Genomic DNA, 16246 nt, shown 5'->3' on the forward strand with positions numbered 1-16246 from the left:
GGATTTTAGGTGTTTACATGTTTAAAACAGTTTTTTTTGCTAGAAAATTACTTAGAACCCCCAAACATTATATATGTTTTTTTTTCTAACACCCTAGAGAATAAAATGGCGGTCATTGCAATACTTTTTTTTGCACCGTATTTGCGCAGCGGTCTTATAAGCGCACTTTTTTTGGAAAAATTCACTTTTTTGAATAAAAAAATAAGACAACAGTAAAGTTAGCCCAATTTTTTTTAATATTGTGAACGATAATGTTACGCCAAGTAAATTGATACCCAACATGTCACGCTTCAAATTTGCGCCCGCTCGTGGAATAGCATCAAACTTTTACCCATAAAAATCTCCATAGGCGACGTTTAAAAAATTCTACAGGTTGCATGTTTTGCGTTACAGAGGAGGTCTAGGGCTAGAATTATTGCTCTCGCTCTACCGGTCGCGGCGATACCTCACATGTGTGGTTTGACCACCGTTTTCATATGCGTTCGCTTATGCGCGCGAGCTCGTCGGGACAGGGTTTTATTTTACTTATTTTTTCACTGTTTAAAAAAAAAAAAAATTGGATCACTTTTATTCCTATTACAAGGAATGTAAACATCCCTTGTAATAGAAAAAAGCATGACAGGTCCTCTTAAATATGAGATCTGGGGTCAAAAAGTCCTCAGATCTCATATTTTGACTAAAATGCAAAAAAAAAAAAAAAAAAAGTCGTTTAAAAAAAATGACACAAAAAAAATTGTGCCTTTAAGAGAAGTGGGCGGAGCCGACGTAATGACGTCGCCCCGGCCGTCCTATGGTATAGAGACGGGTGGGCGCCATCTTGGCCTCACTCGTCTCAATACCTCAGCAGTGACAGGTCCCGATCTCCTCCGCCGCTACCGACGGCTCCGGTAAGCGGCGGAGGGCGCGGGAGAGCGGCGGGAGGGGGGGTGGCACCTCTCCCGCCGCCGATAACGGTGATCTCGCAGCGAACCCGCCGCAGAGACCACCATTATCGTGTACAGAAACGCCGGCCCTAAAGATGGATACCTCGGTTGTGGCAGCAGCTGCTGCCGTTACCGAGATATCCATCTTTAAAAATATGACGTATATATACAGTGGCCGGTCGTTAAGTGGATAATATATATATATATATATATATATATATATATATATATATATATATATATATATATAAACCATTATAAATACCTTTTTTTTCCCCCGTTTTATAAGTGATCACGTATCCTTTAAACTCCTTATGCAACTGAGAACAGAGAGCTGGGGGAGAAGAAGGAGCAGCACACTGAACATCCCAGTGAATGGCTGTGCGAGGGGGAGTGTCCAGACAAGTCTGATCATTGGAGGAAAGCAGGCTAAGTTCCCAGCATAACTAGAGAACTAACCAGCTGCGGTCTCCTGCTTAGTGTGGTCAGTTTTTAATAGGAAAGCAGAGGGACTGGCAGGAACACCAGGTATTATACACAAAGGTGGCAATACAAAGAGAACAGGAGACTTTCTCCCACAAGTACATGGTACAGTAGGCACACATCAGGAATATGAAATGTTGGGGGTAACATACTCTTTAAGGTCCATTCCACTGCCAGTCAGGACTGTGCTAGGTGGCAGATCAGGAATCGATAGAAATACAAATCCTTTGGCAGGTAAAACAACTCCCATATACGTGTTTCAGCATATACATACTAGGGCCAATTTTAGGCAGGGGCCGATTATCTTACCAGCAAGTCTTTGGAGTTTGGGAGGAAACCAGAGTACCCCAAGGAAACTCATGCAAGTGCAGGGATAACCTGCAAACTCCATGCAGATAGTGTCCTCCAGGAATTCGAACCAAGGACACCGGTGCTCCAAAGCAGCAGTGCTATCCACCAAGCCACTGTGCTGGCCATTATAAAGGTACAAGTTTACATAAATGCGCATGAGCGCTTGTTCTAGGATTGGCTAACATTGTTTAGCTCATGCTAGCTGTTCAGCGATGCCCATATTGGCTATGGACTCCTTCAGACAGTACCACATTCTAAGCCATTCTCAGTGGATTAAATGAATGGACAGGACAAGTCATGCAAAAAATAGCATTGTTAGAAGAAAAACTGCACCAGTAGACTTTGATAGGAGGTTGGCTCAGCCTCACACGTGTACATCTGACCAATCTCTGCTATATGTGGCCTACTACTTTATGGAAGAGAGCAAGCTCTTATGACACTATTCTCTAGTAGTAATGAAGGGCAAGTGGAAGAGAATCCTGTAGAATTCCATATTTAAAGCGTCATTCTCTTCTCTATGCTATCTTCATGGGTGGATCACAAGAGCACATGGCGTTATATTACAAATCTTTTCACCTGGAATCACTCTTTAAACAACCTGTAGTTGAACAAGTTTCCGGTCCCAGCATATGCACCACCAGCGTTTGAAGATTTGAACTCCATGGACTCCAAAGTCATGTTTTTTGGTAGTGGAAGGTGGTAGTAAACGTTTTTTTTATTATTATTATTTTAAACTACAGGTTAGCTTTTCATAAAGCTAACCTGTAGGTAAAATGACAATCTCCTAGAGGTACACCTATTAGGAGATATTCTAGCTAGCAGCAGCTGGTGACATCACCGGCGCATGCGCTCTGAAGGAACGGCATACCCATAACATTCCTTCAGAGCTGTGTGCTGTGGCCGAGACTCCCGCGCATGCGCGGGAGTGACGTCATCAGGGCTTGGCCAATCAGACAGCCGGAGTCCCCAAACCTGGAAGCAAGACCGGGTAAAGATGGAAGTCTCTGCAGCAATGACAGAGGCTTCGTTTTAAGGGAAGTCTTTAATAATGTGCTAATATGTGGAGCATACTAGTACATTATATTACTTTGTAGGTGGAAACCTTTTTTTTTTCTTTTTTTCTTACAGGAGTTTACTACCGCTTTAATTTATTTTGTTATGTTTGTTCTGTTTACAGAGATCTGTTCTGATCTTACTATCACAAGGTTACATCATGTGCATTACTGAGCTAATGTCTGATATGTGTGATGCCCAGTAACCTCCAAAATAGGGAACTTGATCGTTTCTGACGTACGTTGAAACTGTTTTTTTTTTTTTTTTTTTTTGCACGTCTGTCTTGCAAGTTGGAAACTTTCTCTGCTGTTATCTGGTTTTGATGTCTTAATCTTCAGCTAGAGATGAAGCCAAATTGAACATGATTTTAGGTTTGCCACCATGGACTTGCATGCGTTACTAAGATTTTTACTGCCACCTAATGTCCAACCGCTGCATTGTTTGTCTAGAGCAGCCTTTCTCATCTCCTTTAAACTGGAAGAACCCTTGAAATAACTTTTCAGTTCAGGGAACTCCTACCAAATCTATATCTGCAGCTCATTGCTTGGAAAGTCACAGGGAAGAATGCTCCTTACATTTGTGGTGATTGGAAAAAATTCCCCACTTATAGATAGCTAAAAAGATCACTGGTGTCAGTGGTTACTCATCTAAGATGCAGAAGTCACTTCTCTGGAAACCTCTGGAGCAGGGGTCACCAGACTTTCTAAATAAAGGGCCAGCTCTCTGTCATTTAGACTTTAGGGGTGCATGGCTGTGGCCAGTGAGAGTAGAAAACGTCCTGCGTCACCGGGAGTAAATAATGCCTCAGGCTTGGTTGTTAATGGGAGCAAGAAAATGACATTGTGCCTGTGGTCACTGGGAGGAGGAGGAATAGTGCCTCATTATTTAATGAAGGCATCCTTTCGCTCTACAAATTAAACAGTGGAACAAGATGATTTGTATGTGCCATAATCTCAAACAATAGAAAAATATATGAAATATAAAAAGGATATGCAATTTTATTAATGCATTAAAATCCACACCCATAATGAAAATCGCATCATATCAACTACCACCAATCACAGAAGGGGCACACATATCATTAAAGATGTAAGCCAAGACAAGCAGATCAACACGTTTCGCTTAACATAAAGCGTCCTCAGGATGCATTTTCTCATTTTTAGTGTAATATGTGGTAGCTTCAGGATAATGGCTACATATCAATGATAGTCTGCAACTGCAAGTTGTTCAGAAATATATGCAGAGATGTACAGAAATATTTAGTCCAACAGTATAACTTCCATCCGTTATGACACATGGTCCTGTTAAAGAAACACCTCACCACAAAAGCACCCCAAAATCGTAAGGAAGATGACTAAATAAAATCATGAAAAGAGATCAAACCAGGTAGCGTTAGTCCCCCTAGGTATAACGATCCTACTAGATATGATGGCCGTTAAAGCCAAGGAATCCTACAAGCTTAGTAAATAAAAGGAATGGCTAGCCTCCACTTCCTGGTATTATGCACAAGTAGCTAATCCATATAAAATGGTACCTCGTTGTTATTGGTATTGGTGGGAGGAATAGTGTCTCATCATTGGTGTCGGTAGTGGGAATAGGGCCCCATTTTTGGTGTCATTGTGGGGAATAGTGCCTTATTACTGGTGTCAATGAGAGGAATAGTGCCCCATTGTTAGTGTCAGTGGAGGGAATAGCGTTTAATCATTGGGGCCGGTGGGAGAAATAGCCCCCCCCCCCCCCCCCATCGTTGATGTTAGTAGAAGGAATGGTGCCTTGTCATTGTTGTCACTGATAGGGATTGTTTCGGTGGGAGGAATGGTGGCCAAAGGGCCGAATAAAGGCAAGCAAAGGGCCGCATTTTGGAGGCCACAGCTGTGGAGGAAGCCTAGTTGAGAAAGGCTCTAGAGGGTAAAACCGAGATATGCACTGTAGATAACTCTCTTGCTGTAATCAAATATTTGATTGTGGTACTGCTGTATCCGAAGTTCCTATATGTGATATTGAGTTTGTTCTACAGACAGCCACCAGTCAAGCGGTGTTCGGCCTGCAGTCTGGAGTGTGTCAGCTATTCCGGGAAACCCTTAGCAAAAAGGGATTTGTTGAAATCCAGACGCCAAAAATCATATCAGGTATGTAAAATAATTGGCCAGTGGATTCGACTATTGGATCTTTATGTATGGCCATACAAGCATAGATGCAACTCTATTACTTTCTGGTGGTAGCACAAAGACAAGAGATGGTTGCCAGATTGGAAGCTGTAAATCTCATTACTATGACCAGCTTTTCTCAGTCTCATGTTGCATGGTGGGTACGGTAAAATTTTAGTGACTTCCTGTCCAGTCGTATGACCATCTATGGTGCCTGTCTTCCATTGTTTTCCCAGCCGCCAGTGAAGGAGGAGCCAATGTGTTCACTGTGTCCTACTTCAAAACCAGCGCCTATCTGGCCCAATCTCCGCAGCTTTACAAGCAGATGTGCATCTGTGCGGACTTTGAGAAGGTCTTCTGCATCGGGCCAGGTAAGAGAGAATAGCTGTAAAAACTATGAAGCATTCGGGAATCATGTATGTTTTCCTGGAGATGTAAAGGTGGATATGTAGGCCCCGTTCACATCTATGAATGGGGCCATTAGCAATTACATGCAGGTGACCCAACCAGGGGTTTCCTGGCGATTAGCTGCGGGCATCTAACACCTCCTACAGTTAATGGCAGCTGCTTGCATTTAGTCGCTCGTGGAGTAATTACATACCAGTGATCAGCCCTGGATGCAGAGGGAGGAACTTACTAAAACTGGAGTGTGCAAAACCTGATGTAGCTGTGTATAGAAAAGCCAATCAGCTTCCAGATTAAATTGAACAAGCTGAAGTTAGATGTTCATTGGCTACCATGCACAGCTGCACCAGAGTGCTCCAATTTTTGTAAATCTCCCGCACTCAGTCTCTATCCAGGGACGGTCAGTCACAAGTAATCACCCATTTGATTTTCTGCATGTAATTGCTACTAGCCGCATTCGCAAGTGTGAATGGGTCTATATTAAGTTTATCTCCAGCCATGGCAATTTTTTTTTTTAAATAGAATAGAGTGGTTAGAATTCCTGTCAGTTTTCCATAGTTCCTCAGGTTGGGAAAAAAAAAGACACAAATCATGGGAATATGCCAGTACTCACGTAAATACTAGTATAGCGTACAACAGGGGTAGGCAACCTGGGGCCCTCCAGCTGTTGTGGAACTAAATTTCCCATGAGGCATTGCAAGGCTGGCAGTTACAATTACTCCCAGAGTCATAATGTGACTTGTAGTTCTGTAATAGCTGGAGTGCCCCAGGTTGCCTACCCCTGGTGTACAGGCATCATACAATATTACATTTTTTTTCTATTTCCCATATATTACAGAATACAGCTGCACACAGCCATTTATTTCCTTGGAAGGATATACTCGGTACCTGGGCTTCCCAGCTTGGGGAAATATGCCACAATTTACCTTGCAAGGGCTCAGGCACCCTATCTGATACCTTTTAGGCAATTGGACATTTCCTGGATTATTATTATTATTATAATACAGGATTTTTATAGCGCCAACAATTTGTGCAGCACTTTACAACATGCGGGCAGGCAGTACAGTTACAACGCAATTCAATACAGGAGGAATCAGAGGGCCTTGCTCATTTTACAATCTAAAAGGGAAGTCAGGTGATGAAAAAAGGTATTAACTGTGGGAGATGATCTGATGGAGATAGTGGAAATACAGTTGTTAGCTGGAGATGGGTTTTCAGGGATCACCTAAAAGTGGACAGATTTGGGTTAGGGAGTTCTATAGGATGGGAGACACTCAGGAGAAGTCCTGGAGGCAAGCATGGGAGGAGGTGATGAGGGAACTAGAGAGCAAGGAGGTCTTGGGAGGAACAAAGAGAGTGTTTTGGTTGGTATTTTGAGACTAGGTGATGTAGCTTGGGGCAGAGTTGTGGATGTTTTTTTAAGTTATTGTTTGTATTTTAAATTTAATTTGTTGGGTGAGTGGCAGCCAATGGAGGAACTGGCAGAGAGGAGTAGCAGACAATTAATGGTTTGTAAGGTGGATGAGTCTGGCAGCAGCATTCATGATGGACTGAAGGGGGGATAGACTATGTAAAGGTAATCCAATGAGGAGGGAGTTGCAGTAGTCGAGGTGAGAGATAACCAGGGAGTGAACTAGGAGCTTTGTGATGTCATTGATTAGGAAGGTATAGTACACATATTTGCCAGCATGCCATGGATCAGTGCAACGTTTCAGCGTCGCGCAGGACCCCTTCATCAGGCATATGAAAAAGGGGTCCTGAGCGGCTCCGAAACGTTGCACTGATTCTTTTGTGATGTGATCTCTCTGCAATAAAAGTTTTGGACTGCAATCGAAGATCCATGGTGTGCTGACGAATATGTGTATTGATCTGAGCTATATCCACTGTCCCGCTACCGATGAGCCTGTAATCCAGGAACATGTGCGATGAGAAAATAGACAAGATTGGTTAGGAATAGGCGTATTTTGGAGATGTTGCAGGGGTTGAGGCATCAAGCTTTGGACAGTGATTGGATGTGGGCTGAAAAGAGAGTTCAGAGTCCAGGATTACACCCAGCACCCTGGCATGGGGGGGCAGGTTGATGGTTGTGCCATTGATCCTGGTTGGGTTATACCATGGATCAACAATCTCTGGCATTTTATCACATGGGCTTGTCCGTGTACGGACTCCGCTGGGGCCCCCTTGTTAAAGGGGGCTTCCATATTCCGATAAGCCCCCCCACCCGCAGACCCAACAACCACCGGCCAGGGATGAGGCCCTTGCCCCCATCAACATGGCACCCCCCACCCCAATGTTGAGGGCATGTGGACTGGTATGGTTCGGCTTCCCGGCCCCCTTCTTAGCAACCAGCTATATACAGTGTGTTTAACCACTTGCCCGACCGACCGCCAGCTACCTGCCATAACCCCGGTATCCTCTTCTTCAGCGGGCGGTCGGCTTTCAGATAAAAGTGGTCTCTGAAGCAGATTAGCCGCAAGATCACTTTTATTTTTTAAAAGAACAGTGTAAAAATAAATAAGAAAAAAAAAATAATTATGATGAAATCTCCCCAAAGTGAAGGGAATGCCAATTTTAGTTGTCTGTGGAACATTTGTCCAAATTGGAATATCTACCTTCGCCTTTCGCTCTGATGAGAACTCTAAAATGTATGATTAGTTTTCTTGCTTTATGTCTTGGTGACAGTGGACAGGACAAATTGAGGATTAGGTTCCCCCAGAGACACAAACTGCAATAAAAACTTGGCAGAGGGGTCTAATCCTTCACCACTCTATCCAAAAAACTAAAGTTTTTGCCTTTACATACACTTTAAAGTGTTAGTTCACAGAAAAAATGTAAAGGTGAACTAATATCAGACACCCTCCCACCTCAAACCACTGGAGCAGCTGCAGGGGCGCTGACAGCTCGGTAGTAACCCCAGGGAGAAGTATAGCAAGGACCAGGGGTTGAGGAGGGTTTCCAGTGTTAGTTCACCTAGTTTACATTTTTTCTGTAAAGGTGAACTAACACTTTAAGGTTGCAAACTCTTGTTTTGCCTGAATTGCAATACCGGGGGCCTCCAAGCCATTGGTCATCGGGCATCCCTTCTGAACTACAGTATCAGTTAGCTTTCTAGCCATTGGCTGTCAGGTATACCTAACGAAATACAATACCGATGGGCCTTTTAGCCATTGGCTGTCACGTATATATCGCCTGATCTGCAATACCGGTGGACCACCTAGCTGTTGGTTGTAAGGCAGGGGTGTCAAACTCTATTTCATCACTGGCTGCATCAGCAGTATGTTTTCTCTCAAAGGGCCGGTTATATTTGTAAGACTATGGATCTACTCTTATTATTCAGGAGTGCGTTACGTATGGAGTGCAGATTTAAGCAGTATGCTATGTACATAGTGCAGAGTTCAGAGGTGTGCTGTGTACACAGTGCAGGGTTTAGGGGTCGCCGTGTACAGTGTGCAACACCACACCCCCTCTTGTTCCATCCGGAAGCTGCTGGAAGGCAAAGCTTCTGTGTTTTGCAAGTGACAGCAGAGAGTGGGAGCAGAGGGTGAGAGCCATGATCCGGCTAAACTGGGTGGGAGGGCCACATGACAAGGCCCGGCAGGCCAGATTCAGCCTGGGCTGAATATGTGCTGTAAGACTTGATTTATGAACTACAATACTGGTGGACTGCTTGGCAATTGGCTGTCAGGCATATCTTCTGAACTACAATAGCGGTGGGCCTCCTAACCATTGGCTGTCATACATATCTTCTGAACTACAATGCCAGTAGACCTCCTAGCCATTAGCTGTCATACGTACCTTCTAAACTACAATGCCGGGGGGCCTCCTAATCATTGGCTGTTGGGCACCCCTTCTGAGCTACACTACGGGAAGGGTTCCTAGCCATTGGCTGTCATACATTTCGAACTACAATACTGGGGGCCTTAGAGCCACTGGCTTTCATACATACTTTCTAAACTACAATACTGGTGGGCCTTGCAGCCATTGGCTGTCATACATACCTTCTTAACTACAATGCCAGGGGGCCTCGTAGCCATTGTCTGTCATACATATTTTCTGAACTGCAATAGTTACATAGTAGGTGAGGTTGAAAAAAGACTAAGTCCAACCTATGTGTGTGATTATATGTCAGTATTACATTGTATATCATATCGTATATGGTCATTGCTTATCTAATAGTTTTTTGAAACTATTGGTTCTCCCCGCCGAGACCACAGCCTGTGGAAGGGAATTCCACATCCTTGCCCGCTCTTACAGTAAAGAACCCTCTTAAGGTTAAACCTCTTTTCTTTATTTTAATGAGTCTTGTTAAACTCCATTCCGCGAAAAAGTTTTATCCCTATTGTGGGGTCACCAGTATGGTATTTGTAAATTGAAATCATATCCCCTCTCAAGCGTCTCTTCTCCAGAGAGACTAAATTCAGTGCTTGCAACCTTTTTTCATAACGAATATCCTCCAGACCCTTTATTAGCTTAATTGCCCTTCTTTGTACTCGCTCCATTTCCAGTACATCCTTCCTGAGGACTGGTGCCCAGAACTGGACAGCATACTCCAGGTGCGGCCGGACCAAAGTCTTGCAGAGTGGGAGAATTATCGTTTTATCTCTGGAGTTGATCCCTTTTTTAATGCATGCCAATATTCTATTTACTTTGTTAGCAGCAGCTTGGCATTGCATGCCATTGCTGATACTGGAAGGGTTCCTAGCTGTTGGCTGTCAGACAGTCCTCCTAGTGTATTGACCGCTAAGGCCTAGTTTGCTATGCATTTTATCACATTTAGCTTTATTACAAAATTCCAATTCAGCTTCCAGACTTCATTACAGCCTCTTCTGCCATCACACGCTAGTGGTTAAAGCGACAATTTACGGATCATTAGTGCCACGCTCCAGGCCTGCTCCCTGATATTTCTCCAGGCTACAACAAGCACAAAGCCGCATGGCTGGACATGCATAATTATCACTGTTTGTATCAAATCTAATGTTTCTATAATTATCACCAAATGATTTTGCAGTTGTGCCAGAAGGACAGATATAATTGGAATTAGGAATATTAGCTTGTTGGTTTTGTATATTAACTTCAGGGAAAAACCTACGAAGTAATAGAACAAACATTAATTTCTTTACCCACAACTGCAGGACAGATGCATTGACAAAAGTTGCAGAACGCCTAGATATGTTCTAAGTGGGCCTAAAGCTGGCCATAGATGGATTGAAATTCTGAACCGGCTGAATTTCGATCCATCTGTGGCTGTTTCCCATTTGAATGTAGTCCATCTAATATAGCCTACCTGTCTTGCCACCACATATATGCATTATGCGGTCAGGAAGAGATTAGAGGAGAAGTATGGGAATGCAAAAATAGGTAGTACATGCTACCCTCAAACCTGCATTGCATTTCTTTCTTTCCTCAGCCCTTTAGTTTTTGCAGAATAGTCTTTTGAAGTGTCCAGAATCAGCCTCTAATGGTTCTTTCTCAGTTCAAAAGTTTGCAGGGGGTGGATACAGCTTCACAATTCAGCCTCTCCTTCACTCCCTCCCTCTGGAGGACATGTGGGTGTGTTTAGTGAAGAGGTGCACACCCAGGCTGCTATCTAGCCTTGGTGGATGCCCCCCATGAGGGGGGCTCAGCCAGTACCCCCTGTAAAGGGCCCAGTGGTGCCCCCTGTGCAGGGTCTCAGCCAATGTTCCCTGTGAGGGGTCCAGTGGTGCACCCTGTGCAGGGTCTCAGCCAGTGCCCCTGTTAGGGGTCCAATGGTGCCCCCTGTGCGGGGTATCAGTAGGCGCCCCAGTGCGGGGTCTCGGCCTGTGCTCCTTGTGAGGAGCCTGGGTCAGCACCCCCTGTGTGAGACAAAGGTAAACAAAAAATATAACCGCGCTAACCCAGTGAGAAAAAAATAAAGCTGCTACACAAAAATGTGACAAATATTTCAAAAATAGGATAGTGTAAAAATGTAGCGCTAAAATGTGTCAAAAACATGTATTAAAATAAATGTGATACAATAACCTGTAGGTGGTCCCCACCATAATGTGAGTATAAATAAAGTCAATGACAAAGTCCAACAACATAATAAAAAGCGTCCGGTAATGTGAAAAGGTCTCCTAGTGTGTGTGATTCATTAACATGGAAATCTTGAGATGGAGAGAGATTAAGCACTCTTACCGGAACCGGTGGATTCGGATGTCGGTGACACCGAATCAAACAGGCTTAGAGATCCAGATGGATGGCTGTCCTGGAAGGAAGTGGAGGTGCCGGATCTCGAAACACATCTCCTCTGGTTTGGAACAGCTACCACGGTATCCACCGCCCGGAAAGAATCCTACGTCTAGCAAGGGGATCCAGATCTCACATCACATCAAAATGTGGAAAGAAAACAATGGAGTGCTCCAATCGTGCAGATCAGAAGGGTAGGTTTATTTGAACAAACCAGTATATAAAAATAAAACCGTGATCACATGGATAATTAAAGTAAAAATAAAACAAAGTGTAGGGAATGGTATGCCTAGTCTGACGCATTTCGTCCAATTGGACTTCTACAGGGACATTAAAAAACCCCTGTGTGAGGCCTCGGTTGACGTCCCCCATGTGGGACCTCGGTGACGCCTCTGTGCGGGGCCTAAGGAGGCGGAGGTCTCAGTCGGCGGCCCCCCTGTGTTCTTTGCGTTTTCACAGGTGGCACTTGGGCATATAGGCTAGTAAATGGCGACTCCCCCGCCCGACCCTGCCTCATCGGTCTCGACTGATCCTGTCTGGCTCTGCCGTCATGGATGTGGCCCACCTTGCAGGGTTGGTGGCCACACTCCCTGTCCTGTCAGTGAGGTTGTTCCTCCACAACTGCAGTGGCGCAGAAGAAGGTGCTGGTTGTCTCCCTTATTACATCTGTGTGGGAAACTTTAAAGATGGAGGATGCAGCTGTGGCGGAGGTGCCAGTCCCCTTGGCACGCATAAACTGTCTCGCATGGCAAAAGCGTTCCCTTCTCCCTCCTATTTTGGGATATTTGTTCGTAAAGACTGGGAGTGTCCAAAGCATCCCTTTGTGGTTCCAAAGACGCTTTGCTGTGAGGTACCCCTTTGTGGGGTCCTTCCTTAAGGAGTGGACTGTTCCACCTGTAGTGGATCCCCCTGTCTCTAGGGTGGGCAAGGCTACCATGATTCTGGGAGGAGTCTCCGGCTATTAAGGATCCGGCTGACATACCTTGAGGGGGAGCAGATTCCCTCTGCTTTCGCTGAGTTGGCGGACCAATTGGTCTGGGGGTTGCAGTTTGTATGCAATGCCTCTTGGACGCAGTTCCCTTGGTTGCTAAGCTTTCTGTATCTGCAGTAGTGCTTAGACATGTATTGGGGGTTAAGTGTTGGTCTGCGAACTGGGCTTCTAAAAAAAGCTCGGACTGGGTTACCATTTCAAGGCAATTGTCCCTTTGGGGCTACCCTGGATGACATTGTTACAAGTCTCACAGGAGGGAAGTGTAAATGTCTTCTACAGTCTGAAATGGGGAAAAGAGCCTCGTAGCGGATGCGGTTCTTCTTGGCACACAATGGACCTGGTCTGGCGAGACGAGAGCGGGGCTCCCTAGACCCACGCACAAGGCCCTTTCAGCATGAAGGCGTGCCCTCACCTATGTCCTAGTGTTCCGGCCTTGAACCCTGAAAAAGTTTTTTTCCTTCCAATTGGCTTCTGTTACTGGACTGTTGGCAGTTCCTTGGGGCTGTGCGCAGTTCCATACAAGCTCCTTTCAAGTGAGATCCTGGCGTAAAGTGCCCGAGGTCTCTGGGCTGTCAGATTCGGCTGAGCCAGAAAACCAGGGGTCCCTGGTCTGGTGGCTTCGCTCTCCGGGATTTCGGCAGGGCACATCCTTTCTCCCCTTGTATTGGACAGTGGTCACCACTAATGCCAAGTCTGTTTGGGTGGGGAGGTGTCCTGGGACTGGGTACTGCTCAGGATCCTTGGATGCTGGAGGAATCCGGACTGCCGATCGATATCCTGGGACTTCGAGCGATCAGGCTATGTATGGATCATGCAGGTCGACTTTGTTGGCTCCGGGTACGGATCCAGTCGGACGATGCCACAACGGTGGTCTATGTCAATCACCAGGGCAGAACGAAGAGTGTGTTGGCAGGCCTGACAGTAACCAGCATCCTCTGGTGGGCAGAACGCCTTGTTCCGGCCCTCTCCGCCGTATGCATTCTAGGAATGGAAAAATGGCAAAAATGGCAGGCGGTTGTCTCAGTCGGCTAGTGTTGGTCCAAGGGGTGGTCCCTTCACCAGGACATGTTTCATCGGAAATGTCTCCGATGGGCCACTCCCGAGGTAGACCTGTTGGCGTCCCGGCCTAATGGAACGGTACTGAGGTTTCTGGCAAGGTTAGGGGCTCCTCTGATGAACACTGCAGACGCTCTGGTGGCCCCGTGGGGCCGGTATAGTCAGATTTACGCCTCTCCTCCTCTCAAGATTCTGCTGCAGCTTTTGCACAGGATCGAGGCCGAAGGGATTCCGGTCATTCTAGTGGGCCCGGCGGTCTTGGTACGCCAACCTGGTGCGCTTGGCCACTGACGTCCCTTGGCGACTGCCTCTCAGGGGTGTTCTACTGTCTCGATCTTCCATCCTGTTCCAGTCACTGGTTTTTGAAGGCCTGGCTGTTATGAGCCAGGTGCTGAAGTTACGATGCTGCTGAAGGCTAGGAAGCCTTCCTCCGGGAAGATTTACCACCAGACATGGATAACATACATATCCTGGTGTGAGGCTCTTGCCATTTACCCTCATTCTTTTTCGGTGGTTCGGATTTTGACCTTCCTTCTTGGGGGGGTTGAGCAGAACTTGGCCTTGAGTACCATCAAGGGTCAGGTGTCTGCCTTGGCAGTTTTCTTCGGCATCCCCTGGTCTCGCACTCCCTGGTGCATACTCTTAATCAAGGGGTTCAACATCTGCCTCCACCGGTGTGGTCGCTTCTACCGCCGTGGGATCTACTCTTGGTGCGTTCGATTCTACAGGAGCCTCCCTTTGAAAATATTCGGGAGGTTCTTCTGCTTGCTCTGTCCCAGAAGGATGCTTTTTTTGGTTGCTATCACCTCTCCTTGCAAAGTGTCGGAACTGTAGACGTTACCATGTCATACTTCTTACCCTGGTGATCCACAAAGATTAAATGGTTCTTCGCCCTTGTCCGTGGTTCCTTCTTCTGATTCCTTTTGATTAAGGATTTTGTATTGCCTTCCCTGTGTCCCAGGTCAAAATGTCCTAAGGGATTTACCTTACATGCCCTGGATGTGTTCGGGCGATTCGGGTGTATTTGGCAGTGACAGGGCCTTTTCGTAGATCAGACTCACTATTTGTGATCACGGACGGGCCAAAAAAGGGGCTGTCTGCTTCTTTTGTGACCTTTCTAGATGTCTCAGACAGACGATAACTCTGGTCTATTCTATCAGGGGTTGGGTTCCTTCTTTCCCTGTTACGGCACATTCTACTTGGCTGCTTATTGCTTCTAGGGCCTTCCATCAGGCGTCAGCTGCACTGGTTTGCAAGGTGGCCACTTGGTTGTCAGTGTACACTTTCACAAAATTCTACAACGTGGTTGTGCTGGCATCTGAGGATGCTTCTTTTGGCCGCAAGGTGTTGCAGGCTGCTGTTTAGAGGGTCTATTCCCTCTTGAAGGCGTATGGTTCAGGTTGGGCTCCAGTTTATGTGTTGAGCTCCTATTACCTGGTTGGCTCTTGTGTTAGCATTGGGATTTTTCGTTGTCCCACCCCTCATGTTTGGCACTGCTTTGGGACGTCCCTATGGTTCTGAATAAGGAAGCGCTGTGTCTGTCAATGAATGAATGAAAAAATAGGATTTTTGACTTACTGTAAAATCCGTTTCTCTGAGTTCATTGACAGACACAGCACCCGCCCCTCCATGGAGATTTTAATGCTTCTGACACTGCTTGGGACAACACTGAAGGCCTATAGCAGAGAGAGGGGGGGTTGTATATCACCTAGGACTGCCCATGGGCGTAGCCAAGTCTTTTTTCTGCCTAGTGTCCTGCTCCTGTAGGGGGCGATATAACCCTATGGTTCTGAATAAGGAAGCACTGTGTCTGTCAATGAACTCAGAGAAACGGATTTTACGATAAGTCAAAAATTCCTTTTTTTCTACAGACTGACACCCACCCATTAAGACATATTAATTTTCATAACTCTTCCCAAGACCATCCCAATTCTTGCATTGGAGTTGAGGGCTCTAGAGGAGGAGTACTGAGTAAGGGTGCAGTGATGTTTTCAGAAAACTTGGTTACAATACCCTGTAGGTCCCTCCCACCAGCTATGATCCTACTTACATTGCATAGAGAAGCACGGAGATCCAGTAGTGACACTTATGGATCTAAAATAAGGTATGTAAGGGAAAGATTTCATTTAAAAGTCTTTGCATGTTAATGATGGGGTAAAGAAGGAATGCAAAATGTAAGCCGTATAACTTTAGTTTTATTTAATGTGATTCAAATAGATTTCTAAGAAATACAAAAAAAAACCCCCCAATATTCCCTTGCAGCATTGCGAGTAACTGAAAGTAAATAAAACATTTTCTAAGCTGCAGATGTCTCAGCTTGGTACACTGGGTCTATGGAGAAGCAAAAACAGCTGTAGCCCTTTAATATCCTTTATAATAAAGAAGAGTGATTTTTTTTTTTTTTTTTTTGTTTTTGCATCCTTTGCAGTTCCATGTAAGTGATGAATTTTTGTCACTATTTATGAAGTGGCCGCGCAGAAATCACAACAGCTGTGGGCGATTAATAAACTTTCATATTAAGGCAGAAATGAAACGCACCGGGGAAAAGGAATCTATTTTTTATGAACAACTTAAAAGGGAAAGTTCTGCTAAATATTCCGATTTAAATTCTGAGCCCTGAGTATGACAGG

General features: G+C 45.3%; 1 protein-coding gene across 2 annotated transcripts in view; it reads left to right on the top strand.

Moving 5' to 3' along the window:
• Positions 1-16246, top strand: part of DARS1 (aspartyl-tRNA synthetase 1) — a 188816-nt gene that overhangs the window by 145392 nt on the left and 27178 nt on the right. For both annotated transcript variants that reach the window (XM_073634256.1, XM_073634257.1), the window contains 2 exons: positions 4828-4939; positions 5194-5328. In XM_073634256.1, coding sequence (XP_073490357.1) covers positions 4828-4939; positions 5194-5328 — 247 coding nt within the window. The remainder of the gene's footprint in view (positions 1-4827; positions 4940-5193; positions 5329-16246) is intronic.

The sequence above is a fragment of the Aquarana catesbeiana genome, linkage group LG06, assembly GCF_042186555.1.
Source record: "Aquarana catesbeiana isolate 2022-GZ linkage group LG06, ASM4218655v1, whole genome shotgun sequence".
Taxonomy (NCBI): Eukaryota; Metazoa; Chordata; class Amphibia; order Anura; family Ranidae; genus Aquarana; species Aquarana catesbeiana.